General features: G+C 41.7%; 1 protein-coding gene across 3 annotated transcripts in view; it reads left to right on the forward strand.

Moving 5' to 3' along the window:
* The window catches only part of fes (FES proto-oncogene, tyrosine kinase), a 48,892-nt gene extending 40,183 nt beyond the window's left edge, over positions 1-8,709 (forward strand). For 2 of the 3 annotated variants that reach the window (XM_076287131.1, XM_076287133.1), the window contains exons 20-21: positions 5,133-5,275; positions 7,364-8,709. In XM_076287131.1, the coding sequence (XP_076143246.1) occupies positions 5,133-5,266 (134 nt within the window). In that variant the 3' untranslated portion in view covers positions 5,267-5,275; positions 7,364-8,709. The remainder of the gene's footprint in view (positions 1-5,132; positions 5,276-7,363) is intronic. The other variant, XM_076287132.1, reaches the window with a different exon arrangement.
* Positions 8,710-23,071: the final 14,362 nt, after the last annotated feature.

Here is a 23,071-nt window from a genome sequence, read left to right on the forward strand (position 1 = left end):
TCAGAATGGTGATCCCCGCTGATCATAATGTGTCTTTCAGATAGAACTACAGTCTGTGGTGTCTGTATTGGCAGGCAAGTCAGCTATGTTTTCAGAAGGAGGAAGGAAAAAAAAACAGATGTCATAATTAACTCCAATTAAGCTTATGCAGAGCCTCATAAAGGGTGTTGAGATACAGTAGCATACTTGTTGGGAAAAGGATGATGTGTTTTATAACAGTGTCTTAGTTGAACAGTTAGACAGCAGCACCCATGGGAAATTAAAACCTGTTTACATTTGAAGACAGAGAATGTTTTAAGGTAACCTCATGTAATGTCATTATTGAAGAAACAATATAGCCATATCCTTTTAGCACAATCATTTATATAAGATCAACACAGATGTATAAAAGGTGTGAAAAACTAAAAATATACTATCCTATGGATAGTGATGCCAGTATTGTAGCATTAACACAGTGCTTTACTAAATTTATTACAAATATTTTTGAGTTGACTTGGGATCACTATTTTGTTTTAACTTGTAAAATAATAGAGTTTTGGAGTGAGCTTTGGCCGTAGATTAGCGTGTGCACATTGTGAAGTGACTGTACCACGTCTGAAGCACACCGCCCTGAGGCTCATTCCCCCAAGGCTGCTGTTGTGCAACAGCCAGCTCCGTTTAATAAAACACTATCACATTTCACACAGTCTCTCTGTTACTTACCATGAAGGTATTATCACAAAGCTTTACAGCTGTCAGCCGTGGACTAGATCTAGATTTGAAAGCAGATATGCTTAAAGCCCTGGTCTTTATGAACACATTCTCTTTTAGTTACCACGGCCATTATGCAACAATGTTTTTTTAGCAAACACGCACACATAGGTCATGATGAATACTCCTAATTTGTCTTCAGAGACACATGACACAGGTTGTCTCAGTTAAAATAATAGAGTCACTCCATAGTGTTAACAGAGTTGTTTCATAGTGTTAACAGAGTCGTTTCATAGTGTTAACAGAGTCGTTTCTGTCAGGTTGCTGAGTAGGTTGGGACCCAAATGCTTGAGAATACATCCAAACACTATTTTACTCTTGAAAACTCAGGAAACATGGGCAACATGACAAAATCATAATGACGAAGCAAAGACAAAGACAACAACAAGACCTTAAAGGAACACGCCACCCAAAATCAGTAGTAATATATGTTCTTACCTTAACTTTCATGAGTTGAGTAGTACCTCTCCCGCGTCGGTATGTGCACTCAAACGCTCTGGCGCGCGGCACGAATGTGTTAGCATGTTGCTATGCTAGCGGGCTCTGCCGTGGCCGTAGAGAGAGTAAGATGGCATTAATCAAACACATCCACGTTTTCCCTACTTAAATACAGTTGCACAAGAAGTTGATTAAAAATGTTAGGGCACACAACATGAAACGTGACTATTTTCCAAGCGAATAAACAGGAGAACTACAATGTCTGGCGCAATAGCACTTGGGAGTACTTCGACCTAGGTAGTAATATTAATTAACACCTAATTGTAGATCCTATCCACCACAGAGTTTAGAATCCATGCTTGATCGACCCCTCAGCCTCCCCCTCCCCTCTGAGCGAGAGAGAGGCACACACACTAGAGATGCGCTGATAGGCTATTATTTCAACCATAACTGCATAGCAAAACTTAATCCATCCATCAGCAAAGTTTTTTGACCAAATTTCAAAACCGCACCGCCCGCCATCTGCTGTGTTTATAATGTATATGGGATGTTTTTAATGTAGCCTATATGGGATGCGGCGCTGCTGACGTGAGGCTAGAAAGCTCTTGCCTGTTCATTCTAGAAAGACTGATCCAATGCAGCAAATATATTAAAAGGCTAAAGTCCTACATTGGCTATGTTGTAGCCTATATCCCCAGAATATCAGCAGCAAACTCAGTCTCTGTCTGGCAAAACAGTCTCCAAATAAAACGCACATCGGCCTGTTGCCTAGCTTATTCTGTGTGCCAATATAGCCTATCGTCCAAAATGCTTGATTGCATTGCATTCTCCACATCTTTAGCTAAATTTTCATGTATCACATCAGCGTTTTTGTTCAGTGAATCTTTTGTAAATTGCTTTACAATTACCGAGCTTTCTAGCCTCACGTCAGCAGCGCCGCATCCCATATAGGCTACATTAAAAACATCCCATATACATTATAAACACAGCAGATGGCGGGCGGTGCGGTTTTGAAATTTGGTCAAAAAACTTTGCTGATGGATGGATTAAGTTTTGCTATGCAGTTATGGTTGAAATAATAGCCCATCAGCGCATCTCTAGTGTGTGTGCCTCTCTCTCGCTCAGAGGGGAGGGGGAGGCTGAGGGGTCGATCAAGCATGGATTCTAAACTCTGTGGTGGATAGGATCTACAATTAGGTGTTAATTAATATTACTACCTAGGTCGAAGTACTCCCAAGTGCTATTGCGCCAGACATTGTAGTTCTCCTGTTTATTCGCTTGGAAAATCGTCACGTTTCATGTTGTGTGCCCTAACATTTTTAATCAACTTCTTGTGCAACTGTATTTAAGTAGGGAAAACGTGGATGTGTTTGATTAATGCCATCTTACTCTCTCTACGGCCACGGCAGAGCCCGCTAGCATAGCAACATGCTAACACATTCGCGCCGCGCGCCAGAGCGTTTGAGTGTACATACCGACGCGGGAGAGGTACGACTCAACTCATGAAAGTTAAGCTAAGAACATATATTACTACTGATTTTGGGTGGCGTGTTCCTTTAAATACACAGGAAGGTAATTACAGGACACAGACGATAGGGCAAAAACAAGGAGACACAGGTGAACATGGAACAAGGCACTAATCAGACTAATAACTTAACAAGACTCAGGTGAGGGGCAGAAACATGAGACAGGGAACAAAGCCACGTGGCAATATAAACAAAGGAACACATGGCACAGGACACAGGAAGTAACAAAGACAACAGGAAGTAAACAAGAGAACACAGCAAACTACAAACTAAGAGTCCCAAAAACCAAAACACAAACTCCAAACCTTGACAGTTTCATAGTGTTAACAGAGTCGTTTCATAGTGTTAACAGAGTCACTCCATAGTGTTAACAGAGTCACTTCATAGTGTTAACAGAGTCACTCCATAGTGTTAACAGAGTCATTTCATAGTGTTAACACACTCAGGGCCCTGTGCTTTCTCTCCCTTTCTGACCCCTTTCTGAAAGCTCCCATCTAAGTTAGAGGACATCCACATGTAATGTTACAAGAGCCATGTGGAGTACTGGGGTCCAACCCACTTCTTCCCATGAGGATAGGCAGTCATGCTCATGTGCCGTTAAGCTTCGATTACTTGTCAGCCTATCTACCACACTGCAAAAAATGAATTCTAACCAAGTGTTATTGATCGGGGCAGCCGTAGCCTACTGGTTAGCACTTCGGACCTGTAACCGGAGGGTTTTCGGTTCGAACCCCGACCAGTAGGCACGGCTGAAGTGCCCTTGAGCAAGGCACCTAACCCCTCACTGCTCCCCGAGCGCCGCTGTTGAAGCAGGCAGCTCACTGCGCCGGGATTAGTGTGTGCTTCACCTCACTGTGTGTACACTGAGTGCTGTGTGTATTTCACTAATTCACGGATTGGGATAAATGCAGAGACCTTAGTCACAACTCCGAGGCCAGGTTCTTAACACTGATGTTTATTTTCTCCAACAAACAACGTAGTTACAAACAAGACAAAACATACAACAGTCAATCATACATTCATAAACACAAACACAACCTTGAGCGGTATTAAAACAATAACCAAACAAAGCGTAACATACCACTTTTGCCGGCTTGTAGACCAAGAGAGGATGTTACTAGTTGTTGTTGTTGAGTTGGACATAAGACGCTATAAAACTTGAGGTAACTCTTGTAAGCATTAGACACGATAAAAACTTGCAGTGCATCAAACAGGTAGCTCCTTGTAGCCTCACGAGCTCATTCATTAGGTTTCAAATATTTGACAGGAAGTGAGATAGATATAGGCATTATGGGAGATTGAGTCCATCCAATATATTACAACGTTAATCAAATACATCATTACAATATCAATACATCTCAGATAAATCTGTACATTACAACGGTATATAAAATAAGATACATTATTATATTAATTGTGCAAATATGCGAAGATGGTGCAAAATATGCAAGGCTGAGTAGAAACCATTAAACTCCTATGGCTGCAGCTACATTTATACTTATACTGATCTTATATTAAGATTAAAAAATCTATTTGGTATTGTTTTTAGTATGAAAAGACTTACCTAGCGCCCTCTCAAAAGATAATTTTGACTTAATTTAAGAAGACTTTAACTTATTTTAAGGAGTCTTATCAAGACAAATTTGCTCAACGCATTGGCAGACAAATGTGCTTGTTTTCAAGATGAGATGTCTTAAAATAAGTCAATGTTTTTTTTAAATGAAGTCAAATGATTTCACAAGAAAGCGCTAGGTAAGTCTCTTTATACGTTTTTCAGGAAACACACACACAGGCCGTCAGCCGATCTAGCAGGACTGGCGTGTGGAGCTTGGACCCCGCCGGCTCTTTGTTTTCTTTGTTTTTGTGAGGTCTCCTCACCACTTTAAACACCTCCTGGGTGCTCTTAAGTATAAGTATAAATACTCTTTTGATCCCGTGAGGGAAATTTGGTCTCTGCATTTATCCCAATCCGTGAATTAGTGAAACACACTCAGCACACAGTAAACACACAGTGAGGTGAAGCACACACTAATCCCGACACAGTGAGCTGCCTGCTACAGCGGCACTCGGGGAGCAGTGAGGGGTTAGGTTCAAGGGCACTTCAGCCGCTTCGTACTGGTCGGGGTACGAACCAGCAACCCTCCGGTTACAAGTCTGAAGCGCTAACCAGTAGGCCACGGCTGCCTTGTGAGTGCAGGTGAGGTCTCCTCCACTTTAAACACCTCCTGGGTGCTCTTGTGAGTGCAGGTGATGTTTTGCATCTGCTAAGGTGGTGTATGTGGTCGATGTGTGTGGGTGTGTACAGTATGTCTGTGGGTGTGGGTGTGTATATGGGTGTGTACAGTTTGTCTGTGTACGTGGGTGTGTATATGGGTGTGGGTGTATGAGTGTGTCAGCCCTGTGTGTTGTCTCCTGCAGGCTTCCGGTTGCCAGCACCCAGTAACTGCCCAGCTGAGGTGTACGCGCTGATGTCACAGTGCTGGCAGTACGACCCCAGGAGACGGCCCACCTTTTCCAAAATAAGGCTGGACTTAAGTCACTTGTGCCATTAGTCTCTGTGGGTATGTACCAGCACACACACATTTGCATGTATAGTATAAGTATATAGTATATATACTTTTTTGATCCCGTGAGGGAAATTTGTTCTCTGCATTTATCCCAATCCGTGAATTAGTGAAACACACACAGCACACAGTGTACACACAATGAGGTGAAGCACACACTAATCCCGGCGCAGTGAGCTGCCTGCATCAACAGCGGCGCTCGGGAAGCAGTGAGGGGTTAGGTGCCTTGCTCAAGGACACTTCAGCCATGCCTACTGGTCGAGATTCGAACCGGCAACCCTCCGGTTACAGGTCCGAAGTGCTAACCAGTAGGTCACGGCTGCCTCTCTTGTTGGCTTAGACATATGGCACATGTGTGCACACTTACACAACTAAGCATAATTTCATGCAAATAATTTTAAAAGCCACGTCCTTTTTATTTTAAAGTGACAGTAAATGCTTTCAGTGAGCTAAATCAAAACTGTTAAACATAACCTGCAATGTAATGGCAAGACTACTAGATTCTTCACTGTGGGAACATTATGTTATTAAGATAGTTATAAGTTATAGGGTCTGCATTCCATATCAATTTAAGCAATTATTTTCTGTCATTTAGCACAGATCCTGTCAGAAATGCAGCTGCAGCGGCCTTTTGGTGTCTTCCCATTCATCTCCACTTAAAAGGCCCATAAATATAGTCTATAGACTGAACATTCATCTCCACTTAAAAGGCCCATAAATATAGTCTATAGACTGAACATTCAGCTCCACTTAAAAGGCCCATAAATATAGTCTATAGACTGAACATTCATCTCCACTTAAAAGGCCCATAAATATAGTCTATAGACCAGGGGTGTCAAACTCATTTTGGTTCAGGGGCCACATACAGCCCATCTGATCTCAAGTGGGCTGGACCAGTGAAATAATTGCAAAACATCCAAAACATCCACAGCTTAGTTTTTTTCAGTAGGCTATGCTTTACCCTTCAGCCTACATTTGTAGCCTACATAATCACAAGGGATATATTAGATTATTACACATTTATCCAGAGAGGCCAATGAAATTGAAATAAAATGCATTTCACTCTCATAAACAACTGGTTTATTTTTATAGTTGAGTGGATAGGCCTACATTTTTACATCTGACCACCTGAACCAACTCACCACACTAAACTCAAGTGGGAGCTATGAAGAAAGTTAACATCCTGCCTTAAAAATGTAAATGTGCAAATGTATGAAAAATAAAATGAATTTAACAAACATAAGTTAGCAGTGCATGAGCAATACGATCAACTGATACGATTAGGTTACATCAGATCAAATAATTTTGTAGGCTAGGTGGTGGTGCTGTGTAATAGGCTATCCACCATAAAGGCCAGATCCTGCACCCATTCCGGGCATTTAAATTGCTACTGGTCTGCCTTTTTTTTTCCAAGAACTGTCCAATTTCCTCTCGTAGTTCAAAGAAACGCTTGAGTACGGCACCTCGGCTTAACCACCGTACTACAGCGTGGTATGGTAAGCCAGACAGAATGCCATTATCACTAAGAAAACAGTCAAACTGACGGTGAGTCAGACCTCGCGACCTGATTAAATTTACAGTTTGCACAACCACACTTTAACATGATCCAAGTTTAGTGTTTTACAACACAACACTTCCTGGTGCAAAATACAATAAAATGCCCAAACATCTTGTCCTCCGTTTGCAGGCTGCACTTTGTCTCTGAATTTTGTCGCAACGCCTGCTTTTCTCCCGACAATGTAGCCAAACTGACAGCACAGGACCAGTCAACTCCGAACTTTTTTTTTGTTTTTTGGCTGCGCCTAGCGGCTGAATTGAGCATTTCGGTTATTTCTTTGAAAATTCATAACTCCTCACAGGAATGGGCTAGAGATTTTTTTTTTTTTGACATCGTCAGAAATTTATTCTCTACAAGTCTGGGCCGGATTAAACCATCTAGCGGGCCGCATCCGGCCCGCGGGCCGTATGTTTGACACCCCTGCTATAGACTGAACATTCATCTCCACTTGTTTGGAAAAAGCCCATAAATATAGTCTATAGACTGAAAACACAGACATGCTTATTTCTCTTATCTTCTCTGAACAGATGAGACTAAATTAACTGATGGGGCGTTGGACGAAGGAGACACCACTGATCTATAATAATGATCTCCTACAGATGCACATGGGACGACAACAAACATGATCTGCCTTCGGTTTTTAAACAGACAGGGGTCCAAGTTGAACCCCTGACCTCCTGTTTTCTCCTGGGCTTGGCATGCTGCACTGCCCGGTGCCTGTGCTTGATCCCCGCTGGGGCTGCCTGAAGTCCTCTGAGGTGCCTGGTGCCTAGATGGGTTGGGTGTGTTTTCTCATTACAGTGTGTGTCTGCGATACCATGCTTGGGTGTGCCTCTTCATACTGTCACTTGAACAGGTGCCATTCAGGTGTGTAGCTCCTCATACCTCAGCTGGAATGGCTGGATATGTGAAGGTCCCCTATAGTCACCTGTGTATGAGACACCTGTGTGTGACCTCACCTGTGTGTGACCTCAACTGTATGTGACCTCACCTGTGAGATCACACACCTGTTTTCAAGCCCTGTGGTTAATGAAGCCATCCGTTTGTTAATACAGTCATACTTTTTTAATGCAGCGAGGCGGCACAAAAAATATTTTTTTATCAAGAGATATTTTTTCAGTAATTCCTTTCAAAAGACAGTACATCTGTCTTTGGTGCTCTGGCAATACGTCCAGTTAGATCCATACTGATGCCAGTACAAAGCCTTTATTTATGCCATAACATATGTCAGTCGTGCACGGGTTTTGGAAATCCTGAATGTATAAAAAAAACAGTGATTTGCATGTGTCCCAGCTACCATTAATAGTGCCATAGCATGGTAGAAATTGTCATTAGATTTATGTATTTATATATAATTATAAAGATGAATTCCCTTCCATGCAATTCTGTTGGAGGTTATAGAATGTGTTTGTGCTTGATAGAATATTTGAATTTTTGCAACAGATTTTGTCTTTATTCTTTATTCTATGATCTTTAATATTTTGACCAGGGCACAGGCCTTTCTAATTTGAACTTGGTTTCAGCATTCTCCTATGGTTTGTCTTCTTGTGTGAATATGTTTCACATGTATTGGTTCTGTGAATGAGATTGTATGTATATTTGTTTGGATGGCATATTACTTTTTGTAAAACATCTTCATCACACCTACAGTAATTATCATTTCCCAAGCAGCTTGTATCTCTGGATGCAAACATGAAAGACTTTCATGTGAAATATACACTTTGGTTCAGGGAATATATGCTATATATCACTCAGACAATAGCAAATGTACACATTCTTATTGTAAAAAGGTTTTTTGATATTATAATATTGATATGTTATATACATATTTAAACTTCAGCTGCCATAAAGTTGTTTTTTGGAGTGAAAAATGACTTTTTTGTCATGCCTGGTGGTCATTATCTCCTAGCTTGCATTGCTTCATCAGAGGGAATAGGTCGAGCCTGAATTACATTTTCTCAACTGCAGTGGAATGTTCTAGTTAAAGTCACCTGATGAAATTCTAGGTTATTCAGCAAGACAGTGCTACAATCTGGGGGCAATCTGAACATGCAAAGGAATGAAATGCCCGCACTCTGTTAAAACTCCCATATATTTATTGTGTTGCAACGTTTCGACCCGGCTGGGTCTTCCTCAGGCAATCTGAACATGAACATGCCCCCAGAGTATGTCGCTGTAGCTGCCCTTTTAAGATACTCTATGATGAAGAACTCAATACTTTACAATATTTTATGATGAAGTAATTACATGTCACAGTGACACACTCTTAAAACAAATGTGTTGAAAATAGCGCAACTTGTGTTGTTTTTAACATATCTCTGTTTCCAGGAAAGGACAACACAGTTTGCGTTATTTCTAACACACTGCTTTTGTTATACTATGTAACACAATTTGTGTTTTATTTGTTATGACAAACTTTTGTGTTATTCTTACACAAAATCAATACTTGTTTGTGTCGACTTGAAATTACAGGTACTATACAATTCCAAACAAATTACAACAACCCACCATGGTTAAACATTGACATTCATTTTATTATGACTGCCGCACTAGCGAAGGTTTAGTCAGTTTTTTTGCTTCAGTAATTTTGTGTCCATGATTCCCGGGACACTAAAAGACCGGGCTGCACGAAACATGGTGGGCATGTAGCCCCACAAGCCAAGTCAAGCTTATTTATTTAGCACATTTCATGCATAGATGTCATTCAATGTGCTTTTCATAAACAGAAGCAAACAGCAATAGTTAATAAAAGCATAGAAGGGCAACAGTCAAAGAATAGATTAAAAGGTAAAGATCATAATGAAAAAGAAAAAATAAAACACACAAGCTGCTTCACCATGTTTAGTTCTAACAGCAGGTTTTACTAACAGGTTTTTCTCCTGAGACCTGAGAGGTCGAGAAGGTGTGTACTGCTGAAGCATGTTTGATAGGTATTTAGGTCCTACTCCATTACTGATATATAAATAAGCAGTAGTGCTTTAAAGCCATTTCTGTGACTTACTGGAAGCCAGTGCAAGGATTTGGAATAATGTGGTCAGTTCTTTTTAGTAGTTGTGAGAACCCTAGCTGCTGCATTTTGTATCACCTTAAGCTGTTTGACAGTCATTTTAGGAAGCATGTGAAAAGCCCATGGCAGTAATCAACCCTGCTGGAGATAAATTCACAAATGAGTTTTTCTAAATCATGTTTTGACATCAGCCCTCTAAGTTTGGCAATATTTTTGAGGTGGTAAAAATCTGATTTAGTTATTTCTTTCATGTGGCTGTTAAAATGTAGATCACTGTCAATTAATACACCAAGATTTTTAACAATATCCTTTGCTTTCAACCCTTTTGGGTCTAGGAGAGTGTCAACCCTAAGTCTTTCCTCCTTCTTACCAAATATAATTACTTCAGTTTTGTCTTTTTTCAGCTGAAGAAAATTTTATTACAACCAGTTGTTGATTTGTTCAATACACTGACAAAGACATTCTAGGAGACCTTAGTCATTTGGTGACAGAGCTAAGTAAATTTGTGTGTCATAGCTGCAAAGCTATGATATGAAATCAAATTGTTTTTGATGATTTGTCCATTGTCCAAGTGGGAGCATATAGAGGTTGAATAATAGTAGCCCCAAGATCGACCCCTGGGGAACACCACAGGTCAAGGACGTTGGTGTTGAGGTACAGTTGCCGATGACAACAAAGAAGCTCCTTTCTTGTAGATATGATTTGAGCCAGTTGATACTATGGCTGTAAATCCAACCCAGTATTCTAGTCTGTGTAGTAAAATATTGTGATCAACAGTGTCAAATGCTGCACTAAGGTCCAGTAGCACTAGGACTGATGTATCTAATGAATCTGTATTGAGGCGTATGTCTTTATGTCATTGAAAACCTCAATAAGAGCTGTTTCAGTGCTGTAATTTGCCCGAAACCAGGCTGAAAGTAATCAAAATACCCATTTGATGTTAGAAAGGTGGTTAGTTTTACAAGCTGTTTTCAGTGACTTAGGAAAAGTGCCAGAAAGCAATATTACATTTACAATGTGAAGGACATCTGCCGCTAGAGAAGTTTTGAAGAAATTGGTAGGCAGAGTAGCCTATCTAAGCCACATGTGGAAGAGCTGAGATTCTGTATAATTTTTTCAAGTGTTTCATAGTCTGTCAAGCTGAACTCTGACATAAAGTGAAGTTTCCCTCTATTTGTAGCTGGAAGTTCTGGATGTTGAATTAGTAACTGAGCAGATATGTTGAGTCTGATTATTTAGTCACTTTTACCTTTTAAAAAAGAACAAAAAAACCAAGAATGACACAGAACCATTGATTTTCATTTTGATGATCCGTCGCCCACCCGACACACCGGACCCCCCTAAAGAAGGGTAGAGCGAACACAGTTTTCCGTGAATATCTCGAAAACCGTAGATCCTAGGATGACCAAATGTTTTGTATGTTTGTCTCAAGGGACCATCTCAACCCATCCCATAACCACTCATTTGCGGTATAGCGCCACCTAGTAAAAAATGAAAAAGCAAAAATGAGGAGTAATCTCAGGTATCTCTGGCTGACATGATCAAAACTGCATTAAATTGGAGGTATAGGATCACTATGACACCCTCTGATTGTGGCAAGTTATGTGCAATTCCATTTGTGGGGGGCCATAGAATAAATTAATTTACATGTAGATTAAGGGCCCTATCATGACATTCTAAAGTGCATCGTCACTTGTCAAAAGTCTATTCAAATTTAGTAGGATGTCCAGTTCACATTGGGAGGGGTTTCGTTCTCAAAAGTGGAGCGCATGGCGTAACAAGGTGTTCCTAGGTCTTTTAATCAGTCATATGGGTGTGTTTGGGGCGTAACATCATTTTAAACCAATGAGAATGACATCTGTCATTCCCTTTAACGGCGCAACGCGCGATATGTCAAATAAATGCATCGGTATTTTGGCATTCAACGGCGCATTTGAAGGAGGCTGCTTGCGAGACCGTATGGAATAGTCATTCTTAAACCATGCATTACTAAAACCTAGCATAGCCTTCACGCATTTGCACTCGTCTATTATTTGAACTCATTGGCAAAGTGAAACTAACTTCACCAAGGAGTCAGTCAACGACAAGACAGTTATATGCAGTTACTTTCACTATTGACTGACAATGGGTTACCATCGAAAACATAGGCTGGAAAAAGCAACACTTACCCTAATGTTGCTCAAATGACTGAATAAAACAACATTTATCCTGCAGAGGAGTTGCTTATATCTCGTGACAGTGCGTCTTCAGCTGTGCTCCATACGTGTCTCTCGCCTCTCCCCTAATCACTTTTAACCGTCATAACCAATTTGCAAATGATGGTGAATAACTACTCATCATGAGATGTACAGTATTTCGTAATATCTTTATTTTAATTATGTTTCCCATTGTAATCGTGCAATTTGTAATGCTTTGCATGGACGTGCGCTGGTGTGCGTTCATGAATGATAGAAGGATGGTGCGTGCACCTGCCAATATGACTGTTGACATGCGCTCTTAAAATAGCATAGGAACAACTCGCCATTGACTTCTGACCAGGTTTAGGTGGTGTATGATAGCGATTTTTAGACAATGCGCCAGGTCCCTCCCTAGGTTGTTAATTGCCACACCCCTGGGCGCAATGTTTAAAAAATAAAGGTGCAAAATAACGAATTCAACTTCGCGCCGGTGAATAACGAACTTTACGCCATGCGCTGGTGACCCAAAATACAGCCCTTAGTGACTGTACACTAATTGGCCTAAAGATGGTGGTGTTGAGCGAAGGGCTGCACACACCCACACGCAAGGACACACACACACACACACACACATAAAGACACACATGCACACACACACACACACATAAAGGCACACATGCACACACACACACACACACACACATAAGGACACACATGCACGCACACACACACACACACACACATAAAGGCACACATGCAAACACGCACACACACATAAAGACAAACAAATATTGTGTTGCTCTTCAACAAAAAAATATTTGAATACTTCTTTAAAAAACCTGATTAATATGAGTATTGTTACATATTCTTTCATCACTGTTTACCTCTCCATACTAAGCTAACATTAGCCCTCCTGTTATCCTTGGGGTCAATTTGACCCCAAGCAACGTTTAGCATCATAAAATATATGGTTCACTTTTTTTTTTTTTTGCTTCATGTTTCATGACTTTTCCTCAATTGAAGGGTACAACAGCATGACATTTGTTCAATAATATGTTTTCAATGTCCTGTACAAATATTTTGTACATTGATGTTCCTTGGGGTCAGTTTGACCCCAGCTGTATGAAACATAAGATACATGAATATTTGACACATTATGGATATTATTATTTGAATAGTATGGGAACATATTGTTATTATCATTATTACATACACAAGTACTTATTACATATAAGTCATTTTGGCAGGACTGTAAAAGTCAAAAGGGGAAGCAACAGCTTCTGACACCGGCTGCTGACTCTGGATGGGCAATATTGCCAGCCAGGGTTCCAAGGTTCATAAAGGGGTGTGGGATTGTTTTGTAGGCTTTTGATGATCCCGTGAGGGAAATTTGGTCTCTGCATTTATCCCAATCCATGAATTAATGAAACACACACAGCACACAGTGTACACACAGTGAGGTGAAGCACACACTAATCCCAGCGCAGTGAGCTGCCTGCATCAACAGCGGCGCTCGGGGAGCAGTGAGGGGTTAGGTGCCTAGCTCAAGGGCACTTCAGCCGTGCCTACTGGTCGGGGTTCGAACTGGCAACCCTCCAGTTACAGGTTCGAAGTGCTAACCAGTAGGCCACGGCTGCCCCATAAATTATATAAATTATTACACTCTTGTTAAAGGACAAGTTCGGAATTTTACACTTAAAGCCCTGTTTTCAGATAGTTTATGATTAAATAGAACGTTTAAGATTGAAATTTGGACACATGCTGCTGTCCTGAGAATTTTCGGTTTCTGTGGTAGCGCCCCCCCCTCCACAACGCTGCATAGGTGCACTGGAACAATCCTTCCTAAAACGCATTAAACTTTCGTTTACAAAGACGTGAAACTCACCGAGTGGTCAGGGGTGTTCACTGATATGCTCACACGTGTGGAGTAACACGCTCTGGAAATGCACAATTTCGTCGCCGTTTTAAAAAAAAAAAAAAAAAACATAGTCCAGTATTTCTTTCGAAATTGAAATGAAGTTGTATGCAACAGCTTTAAACAGGAGGCTACGTGACATTTCAAAATTCCAACCTGTTAGTAAGCTATTTTGATGTCAACTCAACGTATGTACTCCCAATCATCCGTAAATTGATCTAAAGTGCATTTTACTCCGGATAATTCCTTTAAGTACCTGTCACCATTGACCCCAAGGATAAAGAGTGTCGGTACGATTTAGTTAAGTGGTTTGAGCACATTTAAGCATTCATAGGCCTATGTGCTAAAAGGTGTCACGGGTGCTAAATAGTTGAAATGAAGTGTGGCATTTCCCTAGTCACTTGCTTCAGTCACAGAAAAGAGTCCTTTGTGTAGTAATCTTCTCACTCTGACCCTTGGGCTTGTTATGCATATTTGTTTGCAGCACCCGGTGAGTCATTCCAGGTGTTTGATTTTATCTGGTCTACATTACTATATTACGTTACATACTGTTCATATCCTGCCAACTGCACTGTACCACAGAGAATTTGCAGGGGTCAGGTAAAGATAAAAATGGGTGAGTGTGGAATGAATAACCGAAAGGTTCAGTCAGTGATGATCATTGCATAAATTACGTTTTTTAAACTTATTGCCACATGGGAAGATTGAGAGCCATCACTCACTCCACTTTCACTCTGTCCACTATAGCACATGCTCCGGCATAGAAAAGCTTCCTGTCTTCCTGTTCACGTGTAGAATGACCTCTTATCCATAAGGGTTGTCAGTGGACGTTACTCACATGTGATCTCTGCATCCCAGGACCCCAGCCAGCTACCAAGCCCAGTTGTCTGAATAAAGCATTCCTATGATTGAACTAATGCTTTGGTGGGGTTTCTGAATTGTATTACAGAACAGGAGCAGCTACAAGTTCACTATGCAGTGATGGTGTGTGGTGCGATGGGCCACAATTCCATTTATAAATGGAACCAAGGTTTATACATTGATTTTGCAACATTTCTTTAGCTATGGGAATTTATTTTCTTCATTCTTTTTTCTTACTAAATCACAATCTGATTCTGATTCATTACAGTATAATGTAATGTTTCATAGACTGTGGTTAAAACGTGGAAGCAATGAATTTCATTTGCATAAAACACTGTCCTGTGGTTTCGGATGTGGCTAATACTCAGGAACTTACTGTAGCCTACTTCATATCCTACCTCCTCAGCCATATAAAAAAGGCATGCATCATATGCTCAGTAATTTGTCATGGCATTCATGTCCTCGGCTCCTAATAGTGTCATTATCACCATTTTATTACACGGCTCTTCACAAGGCACTGTAGTGCAAAATTTAGGTCAACTCACCCCATTTATCAAACCCTATGCCAGAAACCTGGGCGTCATCCTCGACTCCGAACTCTGCTTTGACAAACAGATTAGCTCTGTTGTCAAAATAGTTTTTATCAGCTCAGAAAAAAGCTTGACATCTTGAGCAAGGCACCTAACCCCTCACTGCTCCCCGAGCGCCGCTGTTGGTACAGGCAGCTCACTGCGCCGGGATTAGTGTGTGCTTCACCTCACTGTGTGTTCACTGTGTGCAGTGTTTCACTAATTCACGGATTGGGATAAATGCAGAGACCAAATTTCCCTCACGGGATCAAAAGAGTATATATACTTATATTTACTGTATACTAGAACAATCTCCCGCCTCAAATCTTTCCTATCCCACAATGACCTTGGAAAAGTTATCCAAGCCTTTATTACATCACGGCTGGATTATTGCAATTCCCTCTACCTTGGCCTCCCCCAATCTTCACTTAGACATTTGCAGCTGGTCCAAAATGCAGCTGCGCGTCTTCTAACTGGCACCAGGAGGCGTGAACATATCACTCCTATTCTGGCCTCCTTGCACTGCCTCCCAGTTGTTTTTAGGATTCAGTTTAAAGTTTTATTATTTGTTTAAGGCACTTAATGGGCACCCCAACCTACATCACCGACCTTGTACAGCCCTACTCAGCTCAAAGGTCCCTGAGATCCTCAGACAAAGGGCTTCTGCATGTGCCCCGCTCACGGCTAAAACAGAGGGGTGATAGAGCCTTTGCAGTTGCTGCTCCACGTCTGTGGAACCAGCTCCACCTGGATATTAGATCTGCTCCCTCCATTTCTGCCTTCAAATCCAGGCTAAAAAAACCCATCTTTACTCCATGGCCTTCCTTGTTCCCTAACCCTGTACTTCTGCTCATCCTATGTATGTCTGTGTTGTGTGCCCTGATATGGAAGGTTTCCTTTTATTTATATGTTTTATGTTCTTATGACTATTGGTTCAATGTGTTTTTCTGTATTATCTGTCTTAGTCTTTATCTTAGTTGTCTGCTGTACAGCACTTTGGTCAGTTCATGCTGTGTTTAAATGTGCTTTATAAATTAAACTTACTTACTTACTACTTACTTACTTACATTGTGTCACACATGACGCTCTTTGCTCTGTGTTCGACAGCTTGAAAAGTTCAGTATTTTGGCTGGCTGTGAGCATGGCTGTAACTACCATAGAGGACACCGAGGTCATGTCCTCGGTATTTTTTTCTTCAAGTTTCGTTTAATTTATTAAGTACAAATAGCCGACCATCAACGCATCGTCAAGTTACACGTTGTTATACCTCTGACATGTCAAAAAGTAGAGTCCTCTTGGCTATCGCGGAGTATGTCCTAAACCAGTGTTACTGGTTGGGTAACTGGTGGGTCGGGACCAGTGTTGGGGAAGTTACTTTTAAAAAGTAGTTTGCTTGTTACTTGTTACTTCTTAAAAAAGTAATCCGTTACACTTTACTTAGTTATGGAATGTAACTTTTTACTTTACTTTATATATATATATATATTGACAAAAAGTACATTTTCCGTGGAATTGCCCAGGTCATGTTAGACATAATTTTAGCGGTAAACGGAAGTAGGCTACGACCCTGAATATTTCAGCAAAAGTGCATGTTATAACACACACCCATAACCCCCACGCTTGCTACGCCCCTGGCTGGCACACGAGAGCATGAAACTATCAAAATTAAAATGCCACATGGACAAGGCACCCATGTCATGAGACTTCGCTCACTGCCATGCACAACTGAAAGGCTGAGGAAGTAATTTGTCCCCAGGGCCATTGAACTGTTCAATGCTTCACTTAAGGCAGCGGTTCCCAAACTTTTCCCCCAGCGTACCACCGCCAACATTCCGACTCGGCTCGCGTACCCCCACCATCCGACACATAAACACATAAAAACGTAACGCATTCTATAACCCACCCCCCCGCGTTGACAATATTTGTCCGTTTCCCGGTTTTAGGTGCGTGCATTTGGTCAGTTAAAAAGTTATGAAAAGTAGCCTGCATAGTAGCCTAACTACATCCACATACAATATCTTATAAAAGGATGTATTCGTTTGGACAACATTAGGCTATACAGCCTAGAAAGGTAAACTTAGGCTACCTTTAGTTGTTAAATGTAAAGCCTAGCTTAATGTTACCTTTCTTGCCCATCTGAAATAACTCCTAGCTTTGCTCCTTCCCTCCTTTCAGTTTTTGTTGTTTTCAAAAACCTGTTATATCCACAAAACTTTCCCCCCACGGACCACGGACCATCCAACGCATTCAAAAGTAACGCATTCTATACACGGGTTTCCCGTTTACCAACAAAACAAGATGCGCGCGCAGCCGTGAGGCACAAGACGCTTGGTGGCCGTCCACAACGTTATAAACTTAACCTAAATAGTCGGCTGCTGTAAGCTACAATCGGATTTTATTGTATACCCCTGTTGTCTCAATGATAATAACATCTCATTTCAGACTATTTTTCAAAGTTTGCCGTTCATTTGCATTATTAATATAACATCGTATTTTGTCATTTTTGGCGAAGACATGCATTCCGTCAGGGATATTGAACATATTTAACATTCTCTAACCATCGTGATTTCAAATTGGTGCAGTTTTTAGCACAACAACTCATTTTATTCTTTTGCTCTTTTGCATTGCTCTATGCTGTTCTATGGTGCTTTCTGCCTCTTGGTTGCGCACGCATGTTTTTGTGACGTTGCATAGAAATCCATGTATTAGCTATTCCAGGCGTCATGTTTAATAAGCTGCCCTTTTTTTGCTGAACACAGTTTATAATTGATATCCTTTAATTTCATGTTTCCATATCATTATGACCTGATTCGAAATTATGTATTTTCATGAATTGATTAATGGCCCCCCCTCCCCCTGACCGCGACGCGCGCGGGCGCGTTTGCGCATGCGCGTGCAAGTGACGTGCGCGTGCAGCCAGCGCTTCTCTCTTTGCTGTCGCTGTGCAGGCTGGTGCACAATTTCACACAATGAAAATGTAGTACATTATGTCATATATTATAACTCAGGCCCACACAGAAATGAATTCAAGCAGCTGTTTTTATTATTAGGCTGTAATCTCCCTTTGCTGTCCAAACAGTCTACAGCAACATTTTTCACTTAACGGACCGGACAGTGTCATATTTCTGACGGACCGGTAGCAGGGACGTTGATAGTATTTTGTGAGAGGTGGTGCTGATCATATTACGGGGGTTTCGGGGGTGTCTCCCCCAGGAAAATTTCGAAATTCTGGCTGTTAAATATACCCTTTTAACGCAGTTTGGAAGGGGCATACAAACTTTAACAGAGCAAGTAGGGCCCGTTTTCTGTCTGACTCAGGTGACGTGAACATTGGCTACCTGGGCCCACTTCCCCGATAACGACGGAGACACGCTCTTAAGAGGGTTTTCTACGATTCATCTTACTATATTGTTCGTTTGGTTTTTCCGACTGTTTCCCGAACATGCTCGTAGCGTGAACGCGCGTGCACTGCTCTTAAGATGCTCTTAAGGGGAGCTGTCCACGTTAATAGTTCTGAAATATCCTCTGATTTGACGGTGATGTCAGGTGACAGCACAGCTATAGGCCTACCATTTAAACTTCGGATCTACACATTAATTCACATCAATACGAAAATAGAAACACTTTGACATCTGCATGTAAGCATCCCAAGTAGGTTATATACCACACAGATACATAAATAATTGTAATTATTTTAAGATTAGATTGTTGCACCATGCAATAATTTTCGCGGTGCCACTTAAGAACACGTTTGAAGATAAGAAAGAAGTCGAGTAAGAAAGAGAGGAAATGTGTAGGCTTAGATTTTGATGCAGTAGGCTACAGACTAAACCACATGTTGCTTTCTCTGTTTTTTACCTCATAGGCCTAATAAAATATTCACTTAGCAAAGATAATGTCAAACTATTCTGGCAACGTCTCGTTTCATAACTTGATTGCATTTTGTCCGCTTTTCATCACATTATTATGACCATTAAATGTAGGCTATTTTGTACGCTAAAATCTGATTCATCACAGGTAAACACAATAAAGAATGGGAACGTAAATTGGATTATGTATTCTAAGTTGTAATTCCTCTGTATGTCCTGTTGGTGACCTCAGTGAGAAGTACTGTTAAGACGCTCTTAGCCGGTAACGAGAACTCTGGAGCACTCGTAGATCTACAAGTGTTTTCACGATGCTCTTAAGCTACGATGGTTTCGGGAAACAGTCGGCAAATCTTAAGACGTTCATAAGAGGGACTTTACGACGCTCTTAGGCTTAAGATGCTTTCGGGGAAGTGGGCCCTGCATGATAAGGTTTTCACTTCACTGCTGCTTGACACTAACCTGGCCCTAGCCAGATGAATGTCGTTCCGCTTAGCTCCGCCTAGCTTCACTCACATCCATCTGGAACCTCTTCCATTGAGAGTGATTTCTCCAACCAACTTTATGGTTTAGCCAATCAGGACGCAGGGCGGGAGTTTCATAGATGTGACATAGCATAGAAGTGACTGTGAGAATGTTATCAGCGTCACAGGTTGGCTTCGATGTGAGTGGTTGAAGTAGCACGTCAATAGATGACGGACAAGTGGCTTATTCAATCATATGCAAGCATTTTTTGATTAGGTCCAGCCTTCTGAAGCAACACTTCAATGGATCGGTTCCAGATGGATGAGTGGAGCTAGGCGGAGCGAAATTCATCTGGCTAGGGCCAGGTTAGCTTGACACTACCTTGCATGGAGACATATTTCACGTTAACAGTGGAGATGTTAGCAAAACTATAGCGTTCGGTAAATGGAGATGCAGATCATCTCCCTAATTCATTTCTTTGTGCAACAGCCCACATTATGCGTTCACTCCAGCGAGACGAGTGAAATAAGTGTAGGCCTATCTGTCATCGGCATCGCCATAGGCTATTTGCTACGATATAAGCTACTGTTAGGCCTACAACAAGTCGCGATTTATTAAGCTATCCAATCGCTATGCTGTTTTCATGAACATTGCAGGAATCCACTTAATTCACCTACCCACAAGTGGGTCAGTTTCACTTGTGGGTCACACGCATACACATTGAATGAGCACTCATAGCCTACCACTTCCACCTAATGTTATGCCTCTATATTTTATGTATTAAGAAGTATTTATTGATCAGGAAAACATTTAGTTTATTTTTCTTTCGGTCCGCGGTTCCATAACACCATTCAGTTGTGCCGCAAATTAACAGACAGAAGCACCGGGCATAATCTAGCCTAAATTCATGGCAATTTTTTTTTTTTAAATCCGAGGGCCCCCATTGGCTGAGGGCCCCTGTGCACGTGCACACTTGGCACAAGCCATGATCCGTCCCTGCTCTCCACCCTCTCCATGTTTGAGTACTGACTGCCCACTACTGTTTTACTACTGTTTTACTAATGTCCACAGCCTAATGTTGTATACTGTTTTACTGCTACACTGTTTTTCATGCTATATTAGCACACATGACCAATGGCTTCTGCTACAATACTGAATGGCTGTAACCCTATTACCTCAACCTATTCTTGCACTGACATAGTTTTTATATTACCTTGTCTACATTATACATTACTCTCTTATTTGTCCATATTATTTATGCTGGTCTCTAGAACTTATTCTTGCACTGTTGCACTGTTGGACTACTTTTTGCACCTTTACCATGACACTCACTCTCTTGAGCACCTTACCATGCACACAGAACTATAGGCCAGTCCCGGCCCTGTCACTGCAAGCGTCTCATGCTTGATCATCCTCAAGCACACGGTGGATTTTTTTAATTTAATATAGTATATTTAGTTAGCCTGACCACATTAAAATTTAGGGTCTGGGCACTCACCGTTCACAGTGCTCAGTCCGAGGGGCGGGATAATCAGTTGTCTTTCAAATTCCCTCTGCACGCAATAGGACAGCGGCAGCGCTATGAGTCCCATGCGTTTCCAACCAGCTAGTTGGCTAGTTCAAACGTTTGCCAACTTAATAAAAGCTTAACTCGTGTCACACTGTTCGCCAGCAGCAACATCCATCTTATTTGTTTTCAAGTAGCAGGGAATTCAAGCCAAACCGTTGCAACTCTGCCATCAATCATCATGTTAAGCCCACCTAACGACTCTATACACGATTTCATTGGCCTGATTAAGTTTCGATTTCTGGAGCTCACAAGCCAACAGAGAGTTGCTAGACTAGCCCTGGCCCCGCTAGGGGCGCGTCTAGATTTCTAGGCTAATATTTGGGGGCCAAGCAGCGAAGCTGCGAAGGCACCCATTGTGTTTCTATCTTTTCTTATTATTATACTTTCTTCCGCCATGGAAGTCAATGGCAGCCCATAGAACCGTCTGGTGAAAAGTTGTGAAATTTGGCACACTGATTGGGGACAGTCCAATAATTAATCTCACCAAGTTTCATGCCGGCACCTCCAGCGCTCTAGCGCCACCAACAGGCCAAAGTTGGACTTGCGTTCATGCACGTAACTTCTGACCTGTTGACCCGATTGTCAAAAATGAGGTATCGTTGGAATCTTTGGACCAAGCCGAGTTCAACGCACCCTATGACGTCATTTTCCGCCATGATGGATTTTCCGCCATTTTGGATTTCATCAAAATCACTTAAAACGTATCAGAGGTCACACATTTTGTCCGATCGACACCAAACTTCACAGATATCATCTACAGACAATGCCTCATTAATGCATTGCTTTTTGTCTTCGGAACTAAAACCGTTCGCGCGTAACAGCCAATCGAAATTTGCGGCGAAGCCGCCAAACAGGAAGTGAGCTCATATCTCAGCAACCCATTGATCTATCATAACCAAACTTAGTCCATGGACTCAGGACCCAATCAGGGGGACGCTCAAGAAATCTGGTGACCTTTGACCTCTAGGGGGCGCTGTAATTAAGAAACATGCCTTTTGGCCTGTAGCAGCAGTTGTGCTTAGAATTAAAACGCTCTAGTGGTGTCTGGTACTACTGTTGAAGTTCCTTAGGCCGACCCAAGCCAACTTGTGATATCATCATAATTGATTCGGCCGCCATATTGGATTTAATCAAAAACACGTACAAGTTTTCGGAGGTCACAAATTTCAGCGGATCCTCACCAAAATTGGCAGAGACCATCTTCAGACCATGCCTTATCAGTGCGTTGCTTTCTGGAACAATTGACAGAAGCATTCGGCTGTAACAGCCAATCGAAATTTGCGGCGAAGCCGCCAAACAGGAAGTGAGCTCATATCTCAGCAACCCTGCCATATATTATAACCAAACTTACTACATATATTCATGACCCCATTAGGAGGACGCTCAAAAAATTTGGTGACCTTTGACCTGTAGGGGGTGCTGCAATTAGCAATATTGCATTTTGATGTGTAGTTGCTGATCTGTTATGTCAATCTTTTATTTTTTGATGTGAAACTGATGACAGCATGTTCCATCCAGTTAATTCTAATGCGTGCGTGCAAGGGCAGGGCAGGCAGGGCAGGGCAGGGCAGGACGGGGTGAGACGGGCTGGGGTGATTAGGTGGGGGGGGGGCTGGCTGGCGGAGGCGGTGGCAATACTCAGCCCTGTTTCAGCCCTGTTGATCCCGGGTGTCTGCTGAGTTCTATCTTGTCACCGTGGCTACTCCGGCCTATACTGCTTGGCCCCCTCATTGCTGCTTGCAGCTATATTTAGTATTTAGTTTTGTTCGTTTTCCTTATCTTCTACTGTCTCTATTGTTCAGTGG

The sequence above is a fragment of the Alosa pseudoharengus genome, unplaced genomic scaffold, assembly GCF_046254945.1.
Source record: "Alosa pseudoharengus isolate Yale_2024_CS ecotype anadromous, Long Island Sound unplaced genomic scaffold, YU_APseudo_1.1 YU_APseudo_1.1_scf_16, whole genome shotgun sequence".
In the NCBI taxonomy this organism is placed as follows: domain Eukaryota; kingdom Metazoa; phylum Chordata; class Actinopteri; order Clupeiformes; family Clupeidae; genus Alosa; species Alosa pseudoharengus.